Genomic DNA, 18,914 nt, shown 5'->3' on the forward strand with positions numbered 1-18,914 from the left:
CAACAGCTTCAAATTCTGCTGTCCAATCACAACCGACAGGGCGGGGCTACTCTATGCCGGACTCACGTTGCACATTTGTGTCAAACGGTTTGGGCTGGATGACGTTATAAGATGCGTAACAGGGAAACAACGAAAATATATTCACTTTATACTGGCTGGATAATCAATTTTGTGGACGCCTAAGTTTTGGATATTAAACCTAAGATTCTCGTGGATCTCAAAAGGTAAATGTTTCTCAAAATAAATGTAATTTGAGATGGAGTTCTAGAGTTGGCTAACTGGAAAGGTTAGCTATGCACTTCACCCCAAGAGCAGCAAGTGAATGTAAACAAAAGTAATGTAATCGTTGTCTTTTATTAGATGATGCTAAGGTAGTACTATAATAATGTGACATACAACTTTAGGTGGGTATTTACCGTTGAAGACAATGTGTAAAAGCAATTGTTACTAGTTTGTATTGCTAATGTCGCCGTGTAACATGCAGCTAGCCAGTCGCGCTGGGTTTGCTAGCAGTCAAAAATCAGCCGATACAGTGAAATTGTGTTTCAATTACGACATGTAAATCCTAAGCAATAATAGTTGAGTGTGAGGCTATATGTGCAGCATTTGCTTATAAAACTACATATTAAGTTACAATGACGTTATTGAAATGTTCTGGAAACATTTTAATTCTAGTTTATTGTATGTATTTTAACATAGACACAGGGAAGATTATGCACGTCACTTTAGACAAGTTGAAACGACATTAAATTACGAATTAGTCGTTTATGTTATTTGGTTTTCTTTCTGCACGTATCAAGGAGTGACGTTTGGTGATTATGGACGCTATTGGGGTCAGTGGGTTCTACTTGGGAGGGGCGAGGGAAACCTCAAACCTGTGTTGTGGTCGTTTGTAGATTGTTGTGGTTTATTATCTATTTTTTGGTACAAATCAGAGGTGTGATTGGGTTAGAGATTTGAGCAATTTATATAGTAACTTTATGTGATTTTTAAAAAAATTATTGTTTGCAGTCAGAGTATAAATTAAGAAAATTTTATTTAAACTTATTTTGTAAATTAAATCATTAGAATATTTTATATTATTTTAAAAAACCTGGAGTAAATTGTACTAACTCAGGATCATAAATGTGATCCTTCATCTGACTTGGCTTTTTTCCTCTTGATTTTTTTTTTTTTTAAAGGATGCATTTTTACAGTCATCAACCTCTAACTTGGTTTTCTCCAGGTTTCATCAGATTTTTCCCTAAAAATAAAAATAATTTCATTAATTTAGCCTTTTCACTATTTTAGGCTGCATTTCCCACCCCCAACTCTTTAAGCTTCCCTATTGCCATTATAAGTTAGGTTTTATTTTTTATCTTTTGTTGTAAAATCTTGGTTTATTTATATGTTTTATATTTATTGATGTTTTTCTAAATTATATCTCTGAATGCATTCATTCTGCATACTTCACTAACTTCTATAAATTATTTGGGGAGACTATTAACATATATAGATAAGTTAACAGATGAATAACTGAGTATTGGTTGATGCTTCAGGGTTATGTTTTCCTTTATTTAAACTCGGATTCATAACGGATGTCAACTGAAAACATTTAAAAAGACAACTAGATCAGATAGAAATATTTTACTAGGATTGAACATAAACCGAGTCCAAAAGTGAACTTTTTAAGACCTTCACTTTTTAAGACCTTCACTTCACTGTAGTTTTTTTTTGTCAGAGACCAAGAAAAACAAGGATGTTTTAAAATGTTCACATTTCTTAATTGTTGTATGTTTTATATCTGTTCTGCCATGTTTCCTTATTAATTGACTCTTTAGTTATTTTTCATTTATCTCCTTTAACTTGGGAAGAAATGTTTTCAGAATTAATGACAGACATTCATACTGACTGGACCTGAATAAAGGGTCCAGTCTGAATAGAGGACTATATACTTCTAGAGGTCTATGGACCATTTAGAAGTTTTTTATGTCATTACAACAAATATGCTCACAGGTTGCACAAAGCTTGTCACCACATAGGTCCATTTGGTATTTTTTTCTTTATTTATTTTTTTATTGTATTTGATGAATAAATTATCACTAACCCCAGACACTATAAATTGACAACCAACATGTACGTGACTCCATCACCAAATGTAGGTATTTACCCTGTCAGAGCTGCTTTGTTATAGGAAGTTGTCTTTTATTGCAAGAGAACATTTACGGTTCATTTTTTGAATAAAGAGTACATCAAGTCACATTTCTCACATATCTTTATAAAATAAGGCTAAAGGTTTCAGCTTATGTAATAGCCAGTGTGGCCAACTCAAATACTTTAACATGCATGTTTGCGTCACGTAGCTGCAGGTTCCTGTTTGACCTGTCATACCATTGTTTTGTTTTTTTTTCCAAAAGCTATTTAGTGCAATCTTAGATTTTGTGTTGTAATGCATAATTTCATTATTTGAATGTTTTTCTATTTATTTATTTCTCGTGTTCTTCTAAATATATATATATATATATATTTTCTTTTTTTTGTCTCTGATGCTATTAGTCTTAGCCTTATGTGGTATGCTTTAAATTAGAGTTGTTTTAGGACAATCAGACTTTTGTCAGGTTTGAGCTTTGGGAAACTACCATTGCTGAAACCTTTTATTTAATTTTAACGTACTAAGTTGTTTTTCTTTTAGTATGATATTTTTCTACCCAAAGTACAATTTATTTATCCCTCCCCCCCACTACACACTTGCTCACATTGAGAATGAGATTCATTTACACCTAACTCATCGACTTCCTAAATGACTCATTGACTTTCTAATGCATTTTTACACAATGCATTAGTAAAGGGCAAAATCAACAAACTTTCCTTGAAGTTGGTGAGAAACAGGTGCAGTCATGACTGCAGGAATTCTAAATGGATTTGACTGAAGTGAATACTTAGAAATAATATTTTATCAGTCATTATATTAAGTGCTAATCTTGGGATTTTCTCTGTTGAATATTAAAATAATTAGCAATGATTATTTATGAGTTAGTCAGAAAACTTTACATCAGTGTTCTCAGGCTGTGCATGTAAATGGTTTTGGGATGAATAATTTAATCCCAAGTTTAAATCGCTGGAGCTTAGAAGTACAGAAGGTGGATACGTAAAGATGAAACCAAAGGATTTAACCATATGAAACAAATGGCAACAAGATGAAAACAAATATTGGTTGTTAACATCAGCCTGGTTACCAGACCAATACCAACATGTAAAAAAAAAAGACTAATATCGGTCAATGTTGGTGCCGATATATCATGCATTACTAAGCAAAGCACTGTTGTGTTTATAATTTGTTTAGAAGAATAGAATAAAAACTACTGGCCAGTTAGGCTACATAAAGTCATCATTCTGCATTAAGATATATTACCTTAACATAATAACAGGAAGCATTTTAGCTGCAACTCCTATCTGCTCTCTATTAGAACATCTTTTGATAATTTTATTTCCTTCTGTTCGCTATCATTTTTATTAACACAACAGTTTTATTGCAGGCTATTGGTTAAAATATAATTTTAGGTCAGAAAAGTGTATTATAAATGTAATTTTTAAGCAGTGTACATGGAGACAGTTCCCTGAGCTAAAGTGAAAAGATAGACTGTGGAGTTTTCTTTTTTTTTTTTTTAACATGCAGACATGAGACATGAGATTTTCGCCTACTTTCATCTTCCACCTCTATATTTTATGTAATTGCTGTTATACTTGTCTTAGCAAGCTAAATGTTCTGTGTGTTAAGCTTTAGTGACATCATTCTTTGGAAAATCTTTGACTATTGGGAAACTGTATTATAAGCTAAATCATTTAATCCACCATCTAATCTTCCACAAACAGCAAAAGTCTTGCAGCTCAGCCTACTTGTTTTCACAGGCAGCTCTAAGTTAATCATGCATAACATTAACAAAATAAAAGTCACCTTAGCACATTCATTAACTACAGCCCTGCTAGAAGGTATTCCGTTCATTGCAGATACCCGAGTACTAATACCTGCGACTAAATGTATTAAAACAGCTTTGGCAGTATCTCTACAAGCTCGGTACACTCATGTTTGGATGCTTTCTTCTATTTTCTGCACATCCTCTCAAGCCCAATCAGGTTGGGTAGGCAGCATCAGCAGACAACCGAGTTAAGGTTTTTCCAGAGATGTTGAGTCTTGACTCTGTCAGTGCTACCCAAGGACATTTACACACTGCTCTTGAAGTCGCTCCTTTGTTACGTTGGTTATTTGTCGTACTTACAGGAAAATAAATCTAACATCGATGAACCTTTTAGTGAGTAGTGCTCACTAAAAGGTCAACAATGCTGAAATAAAGACCTGATTGGTAGAGTGCATTAACATAGTCGATTTCCTAACTCTGCGTAAGAACTTTGACGCTCTGCCTCAGTGACCACTGGCTTCTTGGTTTCCTCTCTTAACCAGACAGCTTTCATTTCTAAAGAACAATAACCGTACACTGGTTTTTGGGAGATTCATTGCCGCTGTATTTCTTCTTGTGTTCTGCTCCGATATCTGTATTTCTGTCATGAGAGGTATACCGCTCTTCCCTGCATGTTCATTGCTTGTTTTCTTCTCTGATATGCACTGTGTGCAGATTGTAACTCAAATCGCTTTTAGAAAAAGTTTGCAGCCTAGAAAGTGGTGAGAGGTGTGAATGTTTCAGGTAGAACTGTGTGTGAAAGTGCCTTACCGACACCTTAGCTGAATCGAAGCTACCTAAAAATAGAATCAACCTTGTTTTTGTGCTGCAGGATTAAGGCCAAGTCAGATGATCATATGTTTACAGCAGTAATTGTGTTCACATACATGTCTGTTGCTTTAAGTAATGTGTGAGTAAAGACTTTTATATGATGTTTTATTTGTATATAGCAAGGTCTACATCTCTGCAGCTGGGTTTGACTTGATGTAATAACTTAATACTAAGAATCACTTGTAATCGTTGTAGTTACACAACCGAGGATCACAGTATTGCTGTTATGATGACTGACGATGTTCAAGTGTAAATGGTCGCTTATGGGAGTGAGTCAGACGGCGGCTGTGCTTCAGTCACAGCAGAAGTATTAGATATTTGTCCTTGCTTGCAAAATAGAGACATTATTCTGAACATAGTACAAAATATACAAAAAAATGTGTTTTGTACTTTTGCAAAGGCTGTGTAAGCTGAATTTTTTTTCTTGTTTTGATTTGAGTATTTAAAACATTAAATGGGAAGGAAAAAAAAGTTAATTGTAGGTAAATTCTGGCTGAAACTGTTGATGATGATCCAACACCAGGTTTGCATTAAGTGTGGATGTCTGCTCTCCAGGCTCCTCGTGGCAGTCAGGTTTAGGCTTGTCCGAGTGTTTTCGGAACTCTCTTCATGGACAACAACTTTACACCAAAGAGCTGCACATCCACATACAGGATAATGTTGACCTAATAAGGTTATTTATGGGGAAGCAGTTAAGTCAAGATGACCCTAGATTGTCACAATAGACCCCACTAGTTTCATGAAATGATTAACCTAACCTCATGCAATTAAAGTAAAGAAAGGTGCAGAAGAGAGTTGAGCTTCAGTGCCCAGTGTCTTTGTTGTTGTTGAGTCAGTAATGCTGACTGTAGCTGAGGCAACATCAGTGATTTAGATGTTGTTCTGGATTTTTGCTGACCTTCTGGCCACTCTGAGAAGGTTCTCCACTGCTACCTTTCTCCATGTATGTAATTTTTCTCACTATGCTTCACTGTAGTACCAATGTCCCAAAAGTGCCTTGGTAACCCTTTTCAGAGTCATAGATGTAATAAATTGCACTCGATGTGTTGCTGTTGTGGTCCGTTACACATCATGTCAAACAATTTCTATATGGGCAATTTTTTGATTGGATGGGTGCGAGTAGTACAGTGTTACCAAAAATCTGGTTAATTATAGTTTTACAACAGATGCACCTATACATTCACAGAGGACTGAGTTTGTTTGGACAGTTTTTGCTGTAGTGAATGAAATTCTCAATAAAAAGTAGTTATTGTATGTATGTGTAAATCTTAATCATTGTTACTCTTTTGGTTGTTTTTTTTTTTTTGCAACTCTTGTGTTATAGACCCAAGAAAAACTTTCACTTGATGACACAGTCTTCATACCAGCACCACTGTCCTATTCACTTCAGGAAAGATTTTCAGTCTCTTGACGTTCAAAGCAGGTAGAGATGGATGCACTACAAAAGACTTGCTGCTCAAAGTAGTTCAACAAAGATCTGACCACTTCAAAAAATTTATTTCTTTTGGTACACTTGTGCACAGTCCATAAATATTAAAAAGAAGTAAATGGTTTTGTGCAGGTTCCTGTTGTTCCAGGAAGTAAATCTAGACCTGTCTCCTGATTATGGATCTAAACAGTCGACCTTTACGTCCTGTTATCTTACAGCGCTCGAGACACAGCGTCATACCCTTGACTCGGCATTCACTTGAGTTATTGTCAACTTATTGTCGCCACATGGAACCTCTTCCCCCTGAACTCATGAAGACACTTCGTCGCAACTTTAACCGGACAATATGCTGTTGATGTATGACCAGAGTGCGGTGATGTCAGGAGGGGATGGGGGTCAAGGCGGAGAGGAGCCGGCATTGCCATTGGGCCCTGCAGAGGGGGAAGGAGCAGGCGGGGGCCCATCTGGGCATCAGGATGGGCAACTGCAGCTCCTCACGGCAGAGGGACAAGGAGCTTTAGCAGGAGACGTGGGGCAGGAAGATGAGGAGATGACCAGCACCTCCAATGATCTTTCTTCCTCAACCAATGAAAGCCCAAGGAGCGCCAGAGGATGTCCCTCACCGTCGACCAAGAGGTAATTGCTTGCTTTTCTTCTGTACTGAACCTTTGGCTTCAAATTAAAGAACACCTTGGGGTCAGGAGAATGTCTAACCATTTAAAATAAGGGCTGAATTTTTATTACTTTTATTTCGAGGTCAAAGAAAACAAAAAGTTGTTTAATACAAATAGAAATTTTTGCTTATTTTTGTAGCTCAACCTCAGAAACACTAAGTTACTTAGTAGAGTTTTACCAACATGGCTACTTTTCCACACTTAAACCCAACAAAGCAAAATGCATGAATAACATTGAGCAACAAACAATTTAGATGTCATCGTTGAAAAAGGGCATTCATTCATTCATTCATTCAACTCATCTGATACTTTCAGAGAAACCAGGCCCTGTCTTGAAAACATATACGCTCCATTAAAGAAATCCCTAATGTCTATTTTGTTGTTGCCCTTTTGATTGTTTAACCTGAAGTGTTACTTCTGTTTGGTTCCTTGCTATTCTTTTCATCATTTTCTTTTTAAAGCAGCGAGTTGGCTGTCAGGGGACGAGGCCACGCCCACAGAGAAGTGGTGAGCACAGTGGCTGAGATGAAAAAGAGGCTTCCGTCCGACAAACGGAGCCACAGCAAACCCAGGACTGTGGAGGCCTTAAACTACGCTCTCAACTGTGTCAAGCAAGTACAAGGTAAACCCCCGCCAATCGGGCAGATATTCCTGGAGAGTCACGATAAACTGTGAGACTTTTCTATTTTAAACTGTGCGTTTATCGTCTGTAGCCAACAGTGAATACTACAAGCTGCTGATGCAGAATGGGCAAGACCAGAGAAAAGATGCCACTGTTTGCACCTTGGAAGAGCTGGAGAGGGTCACCTCTGAGCACAACCTCAAGAACACGGTATGCGCTCACATTTCCATGTAGATCCGAAACGCATGGAAGATGTCACTCCTTGTGTTTTTCCTCCTTTGCATTTTTTTCAAGGATTGTAGGTGATAAACCAGCACAAAGTCGTGCATAACAGGGTGGTGGTAAAATTACGCGGGTGGGAATGCTAGAGTTGATTGGAAAATAAATGAGGCTGAATGCAGGGTCAACTTAAAGAAACTGTCATGAGTTGTAAAAAACTCAGGACTGGGTCAAAGGCTTACCTACCAACAAGTGTAAACACACAGTCAGCACTACAGTAGAACGATTTAGAGAAAAACATGTTGGATAATCCAACGTCTAGAAGCAAATCTAATAGAAAATCTGTGGCAGACCTGGAAAATTGATGTTCAGTCGACTTCTATCCACTCTTGAGAGTGTAGCTAAAGCAGGATGAAAACTTTGTACAAATGTTCAAAACTGAGACTTAAACCAAATGTATAAAATGAGCAAAAGGTGGTTTCACAACTATGGACTCAAGGGGTCTGACTACAAATGCTTGTCACCCTTTTCAGATACTCATTCATAAAGATGCCCTATTCTCTTTCCCCTTCACAACTATGATCTTTCATATTTGTTTAGCTTTATTCACCTCCCCATCAGCCCCCCACAGAATGACGCTGCCACCACCACCGTGCTGTGCACTGCTTCATGGCGATCTGTTGTACAGAATCTCAATAAAACAGACCAAAACGTCTGGTTATGACGAGATTAAATTAAGATTAACCCAACCGCTTTCTATACTTTCAGAAAGAATTGTACATCCGCTTGGTTTCCGTTTGATTGGTGTCGTCGCTCATCTCCGTGTTTTGTACAGGATTCCTTTGTGATGGTGTTCTCTCTCTCGAGCGGCCGCGTGTTGTACACGTCGGAGCAGGCTCCCAGCTTGCTGTGCTGCAAGAGGAAGTACCTGGAGTCTGCGAAGTTTGTCGAGCTGCTCTTCCACCAAGACGTCAACGTCTTCTACTCGCACACGGCACAGCCTCACCTGCCACCGTGGAGCAACTCGCACTCCGGTAGGCTTTTGAAACATTTTCATCTGGCGGTCTTTCCCTGTTCGGTATTACATTTTGACTTATATTAACTGTTACAGTACTAGATGTGGAACTAGGATTCAAAGTTATTTGATTACTGACTGTTCTGGCTATTCTATGGTTGATTTGATCGTTTTTAGGTGACACTGTAGTTTTTTTTTTGTTTTTTTTTGTCTAAGGAAAAACTTTGTATGCCGTTTATAAATATACAATATGAGCCAAATAATGTATGTTTGATGATGAAACATTTCTTAGCAGACAGTATTTCAGAGCAAAATGATTAAAAACTGCCTTCTTGGATTTAATTATCTATCAGCATTTTCAACAAGGATGTTGGCACTTGGAGGCACAAGAAACTTTAATAAATCTGGAACTAAGCGACTGCTAAACAAAATCGAGCTTTAATGCACAAAATGGCAGCTTTTTTCTGAAGATTTATGGAGAGATTAAATTAGTGTTCTTAATAGAGAAGACAGACGGACTCCTCTGGGATAAGTAACGGTGAGAAGCCGTTAAAGGGTTTACGCATGTGTTGGCAGTTTCTAGAACAGGAAGCCAGCAAAGCCCTCAACCATTACTGAGTAATGACCTCGACCCCTTACTCACATGACTTAAATCCTATTAGGAGCTCTCAGGCACTACTTAAATGTTGCCTTTAGAGGGAAAAAGCACGAGATGCACCTCTCAGTACGTCATGGGACGATGTTCTTGTTGATTTAGGTTCTGTGAAGACATTTGGAAATGGAGAGGTAGAGTTGGATATCAGGTATTTAGATAAATGAACAAGATGGGGGGAGGAAATGTCATCCCAATTTTTTTTTTTTTTTAAATTCAATGACAAACATGATTTTACACAGCTCTTGGAGAATTGTACATTATGTTTTAACCATTTTCTGCAATTTTCAACACCATTAACATGGAGTAAATTTCCATATTTATAATTATCTTGGACAGTTTTGTTGAATCCAACAAACTAACGGACAAGAGAAAAACACAACTGCATTGTCTGCAAATGGGAATAAAGCGGCAGTAGACAAAGCGTGCGATGTTGTCGGCATCACAATCTCTCTGCTTTAGCAAATTATATTTAATATAAAATGTGTATTATGTTTTCTTTAGCTCACAACAAATGAGAACAAACACTTAAGCTTTCCCTTCTTTTGTCTCTACAGCTGGAGTTCTGTTTGACAGTGCGCAGGTCAAGTCCTTCTTCTGCAGGATAAGGTCAGTTTTTCCCTCCACGCTTATAAGAACATTCAGAATTTGCCTCGTATATTAAATCAGCAGGGCCTGCTTAACTATGAGAAAGTCACAATCATGTTTAGAACCACCGTGCTCTTCAAGGACATATTGTGCACTTTCAAACTCTGATTGTGATGTCGGCAAGCGTAATAACTTTTTAACTGTGGCAAGATGTGAAAAATACACCGATGAGACGGCAACAATACTTGTAGTTTTAACATATTTTTGTGTTTAAAATTTAAAAAAAAAGAAACTGCATATCGTTTCAGAGGAAGCAAGGATCGCGACGGCGAGATGCGCTACAACCCTTTCAGGATCACACCTTACCTGCTGAAGGTGCAGGGAACGGGGAGCGGGGAGGAAGAGGAGGAGGAGGAGGAGGAGCCGTGCTGCCTGATGTTAGCCGAACGAATCATCTCTGGTTATGAAGGTGCAGCAAATGATCACAACACCAAATTAAACAGATCTCACTTAATAATGGCATTCACTTGTTTTGAATTATTCATGGAACCGTTCTATTTACAATACCAAGGTTCTGTCCAGGCCAACGTTTTTGTCACTGCTATTTAGCTTAAATGTTATTCGTCCGTGCAGCACCTCGTATTCCCATGGACAAACGTATCTTCACCACAACACACTCCCCTGGCTGTGTTTTCTTGGAAGTTGATGACAGGTGAGCAGGCCTACAGCGATGTGCACCGCCATCATTTTGTCGGCATGACAAAACATGGCAGCGAGCTAATCTTGTTCTGAATATCCTTCAGGGCTGTGCCGTTGCTGGGATACATGCCTCAGGACCTGATTGGCTCGTCGCTGCTCACTTGCATCCACCCAGAGGACCGTCCCCTCATGCTGTCCATGCACAGGCAAAGTGAGTGCTTAAAGCAGCAGAGCAGACTTTCTGGCGTTCTTTACATGAAATCGATGTAAAAGCGGTGCGCATGTGCAGAAAGGCACAGAAATTATTTAGGATTTAAATTGAACATTAAGGAAAAATGACTGCATTATATTTACATTGCCATATAGCACAGTCCCGTCTTTGGAAATGATGATGAGTTGAAATTTGACGGAGGGTTTTCTCACCTGTTGTTTACTTTGTGAAAACCATGTTTTTGATTTTGTGTGTGTGTTTTCATGCCTTATCGTAGTATTAAAGTATGCAGGCCAGTCTCCGTTTGAGCACTCTCCAGTGCGTCTGCGCTGTCAGAATGGAGACTACGTCACCTTGGACACCAGCTGGTCCAGTTTTATCAATCCTTGGAGCCGCAAGGTGGCCTTCATCATTGGACGGCACAAAGTCAGAACGTAAGCGGTGGCGATAGTTTGTCAGATTTCTCTGTCGTCGCGTTTAACGTTTCGATAATGAAGATAACGCGGCCGTGCCGATATCACCGCAGGAGTCCTCTGAACGAGGATGTGTTTGCGGCTCGTACAAAGGATTACGCTCCAGTCACTTATGAGGAAATAAAAGACCTTCAAGCCAAGATCTATAAGCTTTTCCTTCAGGTGAATTTATTTTTTTTTTTTCATTTTTAATTTTTTTACAAATGACCTGCTAAACACATTTTTACATGTTAGTTATACTGAAAGCTAAATCTCTGTACCAAAGCTCGTTTGATGTAATTCTCTCTTCTCCACAGCCGGTGCACAACAATGGCTCCAGCGGTTACGGCAGTTTGGGAAGTAACGGCTCCCACGAGCATTACGTCAGCTTCGCTTCTTCGAGCGAGAGCAACGGCAACCTGTGGGAGGACTCAAACCGGGAACCGGTGAGTCGTCACAGACGGTCGACGCACCTGTCGGGTGCGCACCCTCAAAATCAGCTGCAAAGGTTACTCGTGTTGATACAATCTCTGTGTTCTTGTGTACATTTCCCAGATGACCTTGCAGCAGATCTGTGCTGACGTGAACAGGTCGAAAAGCTGGGGCCGACACGCGCAGCTCGATTCCGGCCAAAGAAGCGCTGCGCCCGGCAGACCGAACATAGGTGAAGTGGCCTTAGAAATACTCAATTCAGTGTTGCGTAGTGTTAAACGTCATGGTTTTGACATAAATGTAAGGTTTTTGATTATGCATTTTGAATTTTATTTTGTTTTTAGGGTGAAATTGTAATGTGAAGCACAACTTGAATGAATTTACAAACCAGAAATGGTTGGAAATTTGTATTTTTTTTATTAGGAAGTTTCTCTAAATGGCAGAAAGTCAACATTATACCAGCTAAAATATAATATGCAGATCCTGGTGATAATATTTACTTGATTGTCACTTGGTAATTGGTGTTTAAATAACATTTTTTTTTGTAGCCATCAAAGCTGATTTTGTGTTGCTTATGGTCAGTAGATGTTCAGAATATGTCTGGAAGCGTGACATTAGCCTGTTTTATCTTTTGTGGATTAAAAGAATCCACTATCACTTATTTTCCAGGAAATCCTTTGCTTTCCAAATCCATTGAAGTAGTTTGTTGTATTTTACACTTTTAATTCAGTTAATACTTAAGACGTTCATGAGCATTGCATTATTTGCAAACCTTCTGCCTGAAATTTTATTTAGCATACAGCGACAGAGCCTCTTTTTCAACGGGCAGATTATTATTAAAGGCTAAGCCGGCGAACCTTTTGTTTCTGCAGCGGCCCACCTCCACTCAGCCGCCAAGCCTGAAGTCAGAGGAAATGAAGAAAGCAGGACGCAAACGCACATTCCCTCCTATCAGCAGATCAACTGTGTGGACAACATCATCAGGTGTGTTTTCACAGGCTTCCGCAGCACCCACAGTTTAGCGTGTTTGTTCGGTGTGTGTTTTTGTTTGTTTTTTTTTTTTGTCACCGAGACAATTTTTGTTCCGCAGATACTTGGAGGGCTGTGTGGGTCAAGCCCTGAAGCGAAAGAACGAGTCTCCTTCCTTGGACACGACCTCTTCCTCGTCCTCGACCTCCGAAGAAGAGAAGCCCAAAGGCGCCGCCGGTGTGGCGCCAAACGCTCCAGAAGGTAAAAGCAGCTATCGCTCGAGCCTTTGCATTTGACTGTAACCGACATTCAGCTTCTGTTAACATATTTTCACCTCACTTTCCAGTGGTTGTGTTGGACAGTGAGGTGTCAGTGGGCCCTGCAGCTGCAGCAGTTGTCGGGGCACCGCTGACAGACATCACCATGTCCTGTAAGGCCATGAGTGTTGTCTCGGTCACTAGCCAGTGTTCGTACAGCAGCACCATCGTCCATGTACCACAGCCTGAGTCAGGTATACAAAACCTACTTGCTTCAGTGAGTCGGCTCATGGAAGCTGCTGAGATTTTCTTTGTTGAAAATTGATAAAAACAACAAAAAAAAAAAAAAAACTGAATTGTGTCGAGAGGTAAGTTCCTTATGGCACATATTTTTGTGCATTTCATAAAGGTTTGGCTAGTGTTGGATGTTTATACAGAAGACAAAGATTAACTCGCTTTTTCCCTTTTTTGTTTTTTTTTCTTGCAGAGGCCACTGCGCTGGAGGATGCCCCGATGGGCAGCGAGCCCGCTGACCCTGCAGCGACCCCCGTCCGCCCAACCCTGAGTCCCGCTGCGGAGAGAAGGTTGGTCGGGCTCACCAAGGAGGTGCTGTCGGCTCACACGCAGAAGGAGGAGCAGGAATATGTTGATCGTTTCCGCCATCGCATCCTTCAGAGTCCCTACAGCTCCTATTTGCAGCAGGAAAACGGCTCGATGGCTCACTCTCATCAACCAGGTATGTTGCTTAAAAGACCGAGCACGGTCTGGGCTCCTGTCCGGAATCCTTATCTGCTCCATAGAAATCTAGAAAAATTAGGTTTTTATTTTGGATCCCTCTTTCATCACAGGGGACTATATGCGTCCAATAAGTGCCGGAGGCTGGAAGCGCTCTCGAAGAGCAAAGCCCAGACACAAGCGGCCCAAACCTCAGGGCTCCTCAGACAGCTACGCCTCCCCGACCGGCCCCTCCGGCCCCGTCCCCCACTCGTCGTGGCCCTCCTCTGAGTCGTCGCAGCCTCAGATGGCAGAGACTTACAGCCAAACGTCCCCCGTCCCCGTGCCGTTCTTTCCCGTCCTGGGGAATCCAGCCGCCGAGCAGTCCCGACCGCCACAGCCGCCCGCAGCAACTCCCACCGTGCTGCAGCCTCCCGAGCAGCTCGGCTACAACTTCAACGTCATGCCGTCCGGTCAGGGCCAGCCGGCCCTGCAGCCGCTTCAGATGGAGCCCCTGCAGAACGTCCAGAACTTTTACAACCCGTTCCCGCTGGTTCCAGCCCAGAGCTTCAACCCGTACATGCCTCCCGTCATGGCCGTCATCCTACCTAGCTATCCCAACTCGACTCCGGGCTTTCCCTCCGTTCCCTCAGCTGTACCTCAAGGACCCAGCATGATAACGGGCTACACGCCTGGCGGCGTGTCCTTCCCTCAGCTTCAGCCCCAGTTTCAGGTCCAGACCGGCCCACACGCTCAGATGTCACCAGGCCTGCTTCTTTCCTCGCAGAAGGCCGCGTCCTCCGTCGGGGAGGAAGAGGAGGCGGCCGGGCCTCAGGCCCTGTTTTCCAGCTCTCGCTCCAGCTCTCCTTTACAGCTCAACCTCCTGCAGGAGGAGCTTCCCAGACAGAGCGAGGGGCAGAGCAGCACTGGACTCAACCACCCCGAGAGTCTCCACGAGCAACACGCCATCGAGGTCAGCTTGAACTTATGACTCGCGTCATCAGCGTTGAAAATGGCTCACTGTAACTTGATTGAAGTGGCATTGATTTGAAAACCGTTGCTTTTGTTAAGGGGGACGCACCAAGCGAGTCTGGCAACCAGGACGCCCAGTCGACGTCCAGCGAACTGCTGGACCTGCTCCTGCAGGAGGACGCCAGGTCAGGAACCGGATCCAATGCTTCAGGATCTGGATCAGGGGAATCTGGAGGGTCGCTGGGATCTGGATCCGGCTCCGGCTCCAACGAGACGTCCACCTCACACACCGGTACAAATGGCATCACACTCCATCGTCTTTTTAAAGTTCATTTATCAGCATTTTTGCTACTTATAGCTTTAAATTGCATGCTTGTTTCTAAAATGGATAAATATGTGGGGGGTGGAGGGAAGTGTAACGGAGGCTAGGCACAAGGCAGCAAAGAAAGTGATTAGATATGAAACTAAACTTGAACATCAGTGCCTAACACAGTTACCCCCGTCAAAGAAGAAAGCATAATCTACTGTTTAATGTACTTCATAAAGCCAATTTTTATTCAATAAGGAGGATAAAGTGAGGAGATTGGTTGTTTGAGAGATGTTAGCTTTCCAAATCCATGCTGCCTGCAATTCACCACAGTGGTGAAGGAGCGCTTGTGATTGTAGAATAGTAAATCAAGTAAACTTAAATACACTCAGCATTTCAGATAAATTAATTTCTGCTCCAGCTCAGATCAAACGTTGTTTACAACTCTCCCTTGAGTGCCATTTTTGCTCAGTCTTGTTCTTCTCTTCTGTCCAATGTTGTCTCCATTTGTAAATAAAGACCAATGTGGTTTACTGTAGTCACAGAGTCTTATGAAATAGCTTTGTGACCATTTCCAGACTGCGGGATGTCTATTACTAAACTCATCTTTCATTCATCAGACTTCTTAGTGTCATTAAGCAGGATAATATCTGTAAGTTATGTCTTGAGCCCAGAGTGATGCAAAATATTCTGGCCTACAGGCAGCAGCCACAGCAGCAAGTACTTTGCCAGTAATGACTCGTCAGACACGTCCCGCAAAGCCCGCAAGAGCCAGGAGGCGTCGGTGGAGCGGCCGCACAGCTTTGAAACTCGGGTGGAGAGCTCCCTGTGGAGCATGATCCAGCACACGCCTGAGCAGGTCATGATGACCTACCAGATACACACAAGGTAAACGTCAGACTTTTATATAGTTTATATGTGATATGTAGTTTAAAGATGCACCGCTGAGTTTTTGACATGGCTTCAGTCAATCTTAGTTTAAAGAGCTATAATTTTCAGCATTCATAATATTTTTTTTTTTTTTTACTCTGAGCTCGTAATGTCTGTTTTATTTGGAGTAAATTTGGCATCACATCTTGTATGAGAGAGAGAGAGTAAATGCTGTAAAACAGGGCTTAAAAATAGCTAAGACAAATTGATAGCAGAGTTGACATTTAAGCTGATTTTAGCTTGTGATGCTGTCCAGTGGTGTGGTTAGTGTCACTACCTGGAAAACAAAAGTGTGTTTGTATACAGGAGCTTCAACAATGGAGCAAGAGGAGCAGCAAATCCACTGTTTTGTAAAGTTGGGGAGCAACTTGCATTTTTGCTCCTTTTTTATTATTATTTTTTAATTAAACCTAGAAGTAAACTTTGTAATAGGCTCACAAACTTCTATTGTCATTAAATGCCTCATAAAGTCAGGCTTACATTAAGACCAATTTGCTTTATACTTAGCCAATTAAATCTCAGTAGGATTTTTTTTTTTTTACTGAATGATGACTAAAATTACACCAATCAATCAGCTCTCCATTCCCTGATTCACTGACGCAAATACTGAAAAATCTGTGGGTGGAAGACTTCCCTATTTTTTTTTAAAGGCATCAAAGACTTCCCACCATTTTTGAGTCTATAAATGCGTTTATCCGCATCATTTACTTTTATGGGCTTTGTTTGTTTAAAAAAAGAAATCGTAGCGTAGGGTTAGTGACATATACTTTGAGGCATAAATGGGGACGAATGTAAAAAATTTTATGAGGGAAAGTACATTTCTTCTCTTATATTTTTCATTACCCTTAAAGTCTCGGGTCTAAAAAACTCTTAGTCAGGTCAAAGAAAAAACTGTTTTGGTATCGGCTAGGAAAAGCCGGATCAGTGCATCCTTAACGTAGTATGATCTTTGTCCTGTACAGGGATCAGAATGAAGTGCTGGCAGAAGACAGAGAAAAGCTGCGAGGGCTTCAGCCGCTCCAGCCGTGGTTCAGCCAGGAGCAGAAAGAAGAGCTGGCCAAGGTCCATCCTTGGATCAAGCAGCACACCATCCCACAGCAATTAGACACACAGGTAGCGCAGAGCTCCTAAATTACCGCCGGTCCTCTCCGTCTTCACGTTGAGTCCATGTGAAATGCATCCTTCTGTCTCCCTCTCAGGGCTGCGTGAGCTGCAACTCGGGGGCCGGCCTGGCCCGCTCCCCTCAGCCAGCCGTCTCAGAGAGTTCATTACCCGCGGAGAGCCTTCAGCAGGACTCCATCGAACCTGTGGCTGACGTCTTGAACGGCTGCCAGTGAACCAGGCCTGCCAGAAACTTCAGAAATACTCTCGGTGCATCTCTTTTCAACACTCCACGGTAACGGATCCTATGGCTTTAATATATCGTTAACTGGTTTTGTACAGACGAGGCGAGGGTCATAAACGGTGGAGGAGAGCAGAGAGAGAGAGAGACATGCTACTGGCCTCTGGGTGGATTGTACGTCTCTTCTTTTTCTGTTAATCAAGCCCCTGGAGGGATTTGTGTGATAGTAATGACTCTACAGACCTTTTCTCAGTAAGCCACCTGGTGCTCAGTGTATAAAGAGAAAAAAAACAAGGTTTGAGCCCTGTGTAAAGACCTGCACTACCTTTGTCGCACAAACATGACTGACTGAGAAAACCGAAACGACTTGGATCAAGAACACCCAGCAAACTTTTCTCCAGTGACGCCAACTCCAGGTTGTACAGATTTTCTGAACCTCATCAACACAGCAGCGACCAACCATGAGCAGCATCTTTTTACCCGATGGACACAAAGACATGTTTGCTGCTCTTGGTTGTTTATAACGTTCAGGTAAAAAAAAAAAAAAAAATCCTACATGTTGTTATTGTAATGTTATAATCTCATATCCTGTAGCCTGGTTTCCCAATGTCCAGATCATTCTTTTGTTGTGTTGTGTACTGTAATGTTGACTCAAGAAACAACAGCCAACCAGTTGATCTTTTCAAACGAACGTCACCCCACCTTGCGGATCCTCCTTCTGCTCAGCCATCAGCCTGTTTGTACCTGTAGTCTAGCTGTGTTGCTGTGAAGAGGCTCCACGCAGCACCAGATTTTTCCACTCGTCTCACTTTTACCAACTAAAGAAGTTTTTCCGGTCAGACCGCGCAGTAGAAACGGAGAGGAAACTGACCAATTCTGAGAGTTTTCCAAATGAGGATAGCGGGTCCAAACGCCTTGACTTGTCTGCTTCCTTTGAAACACTTGTCCTTCAGCGCAAGACAGAGCAGGGTTCGTTTCATTTTTGGATCAAAAAATACATGCCAGTACTGTGTTTTATAGAAAATGTACACAATTACCTAATACAAAGTGTATAAAAAGCCATTTGTCTTGAATTCAGGGATTGTTTGTGACACAAAAGAATGAATAAATGATCTATGAACTGAGAATCATCTGGGCGTGGCTTCTTTTAGTGCTTAGCATGTAGTACAGCTTTTATATTTTCTTTTTCTCTGTCCGTATGTGTGTGTGTGTGTGTGTGTCCCGTCTTGGTATCTCAGATGTATGATATGGAGAAGCTGGTTGCCTTACATGTGGCATGGCAGTTTTGCTTTTCAAAAAGAATATATCAAGATGGTGTCGTAACTATGTGATTGATCAGTAAAGCTGCTGTGGGCAACTTAAAATTAGTTTTTTTACATATTTCTTACAACTACCAGTGGACTATGTCATGACGGCATAACATGAGACCAAAAATTTGTGGAAAAAATTGAAGTTTCCCTGCTTCCTCCCCCTGTGATTTTACAGCTATATACAGAAATGCACAGCTCTGTCACAAACAACAAATCAGAGAAAGGAGGGGAGTCTTTTACTGCTGTCAATCATCCTCGTGTACGCACTTCTTCAGTACAGCATTGTATTTCATAGGTAATGTCAGCACAAAGCTTATTTGTGCTTTAACAAATAAAAATCTCAAAAGTTTGGCA

The 18,914-nt window shown here is 41.2% G+C and overlaps 1 protein-coding gene and 1 long non-coding RNA gene across 3 annotated transcripts; one reads left to right on the plus strand and one right to left on the minus strand.

Moving 5' to 3' along the window:
• Positions 1 to 65: 65 nt before the first annotated feature.
• On the plus strand, positions 66 to 18,377 carry per3 (period circadian clock 3). 2 transcript variants are annotated; one of them, XM_007561270.2, is made up of 22 exons: positions 66 to 224; positions 6,414 to 6,831; positions 7,331 to 7,491; positions 7,583 to 7,701; positions 8,546 to 8,744; positions 9,935 to 9,986; positions 10,274 to 10,434; positions 10,599 to 10,677; positions 10,769 to 10,875; positions 11,153 to 11,309; positions 11,402 to 11,510; positions 11,645 to 11,773; positions 11,883 to 11,991; positions 12,632 to 12,743; positions 12,850 to 12,989; positions 13,075 to 13,239; positions 13,473 to 13,721; positions 13,834 to 14,672; positions 14,771 to 14,963; positions 15,680 to 15,866; positions 16,871 to 17,021; positions 17,108 to 18,377. In XM_007561270.2, the coding sequence occupies exons 2-22, from the start codon at positions 6,542 to 6,544 to the stop codon at positions 17,243 to 17,245; spliced, it is 3,846 nt and encodes a 1,281-aa protein (XP_007561332.1). In that variant the 5' UTR covers positions 66 to 224; positions 6,414 to 6,541; the 3' UTR covers positions 17,246 to 18,377. The 2 variants fall into 2 exon arrangements, with proteins under 2 accessions (XP_007561332.1, XP_007561333.1); XM_007561271.2 differs by having other exon boundaries at positions 7,334 to 7,491.
• LOC107837235 (uncharacterized) lies at positions 1,164 to 4,538 on the minus strand. Its single transcript, XR_001663244.1, has 2 exons — positions 3,877 to 4,538; positions 1,164 to 2,905 (listed from the first exon to the last, which is right to left on the minus strand). It is a non-coding gene; the product is annotated as an uncharacterized LOC107837235 (long non-coding RNA).
• Positions 18,378 to 18,914: the final 537 nt, after the last annotated feature.

This window comes from Poecilia formosa, unplaced genomic scaffold (assembly GCF_000485575.1).
Source record: "Poecilia formosa unplaced genomic scaffold, Poecilia_formosa-5.1.2 Scaffold124, whole genome shotgun sequence".
Taxonomy (NCBI): Eukaryota; Metazoa; Chordata; class Actinopteri; order Cyprinodontiformes; family Poeciliidae; genus Poecilia; species Poecilia formosa.

Excerpts from the sequence above, each read along its gene's own strand:
- per3 (XM_007561270.2), top strand. The coding sequence starts at position 6,542 with ATGCTGTTGATGTATGACCAGAGTGCGGTGATGTCAGGAGGGGATGGG. Across the intron at positions 10,435-10,598 it reads AATCATCTCTGGTTATGAAG|CACCTCGTATTCCCATGGAC; the intron begins GTGCAGCAAATG and ends TCGTCCGTGCAG. Across the intron at positions 17,022-17,107 it reads CACAGCAATTAGACACACAG|GGCTGCGTGAGCTGCAACTC; the intron begins GTAGCGCAGAGC and ends TCTCCCTCTCAG.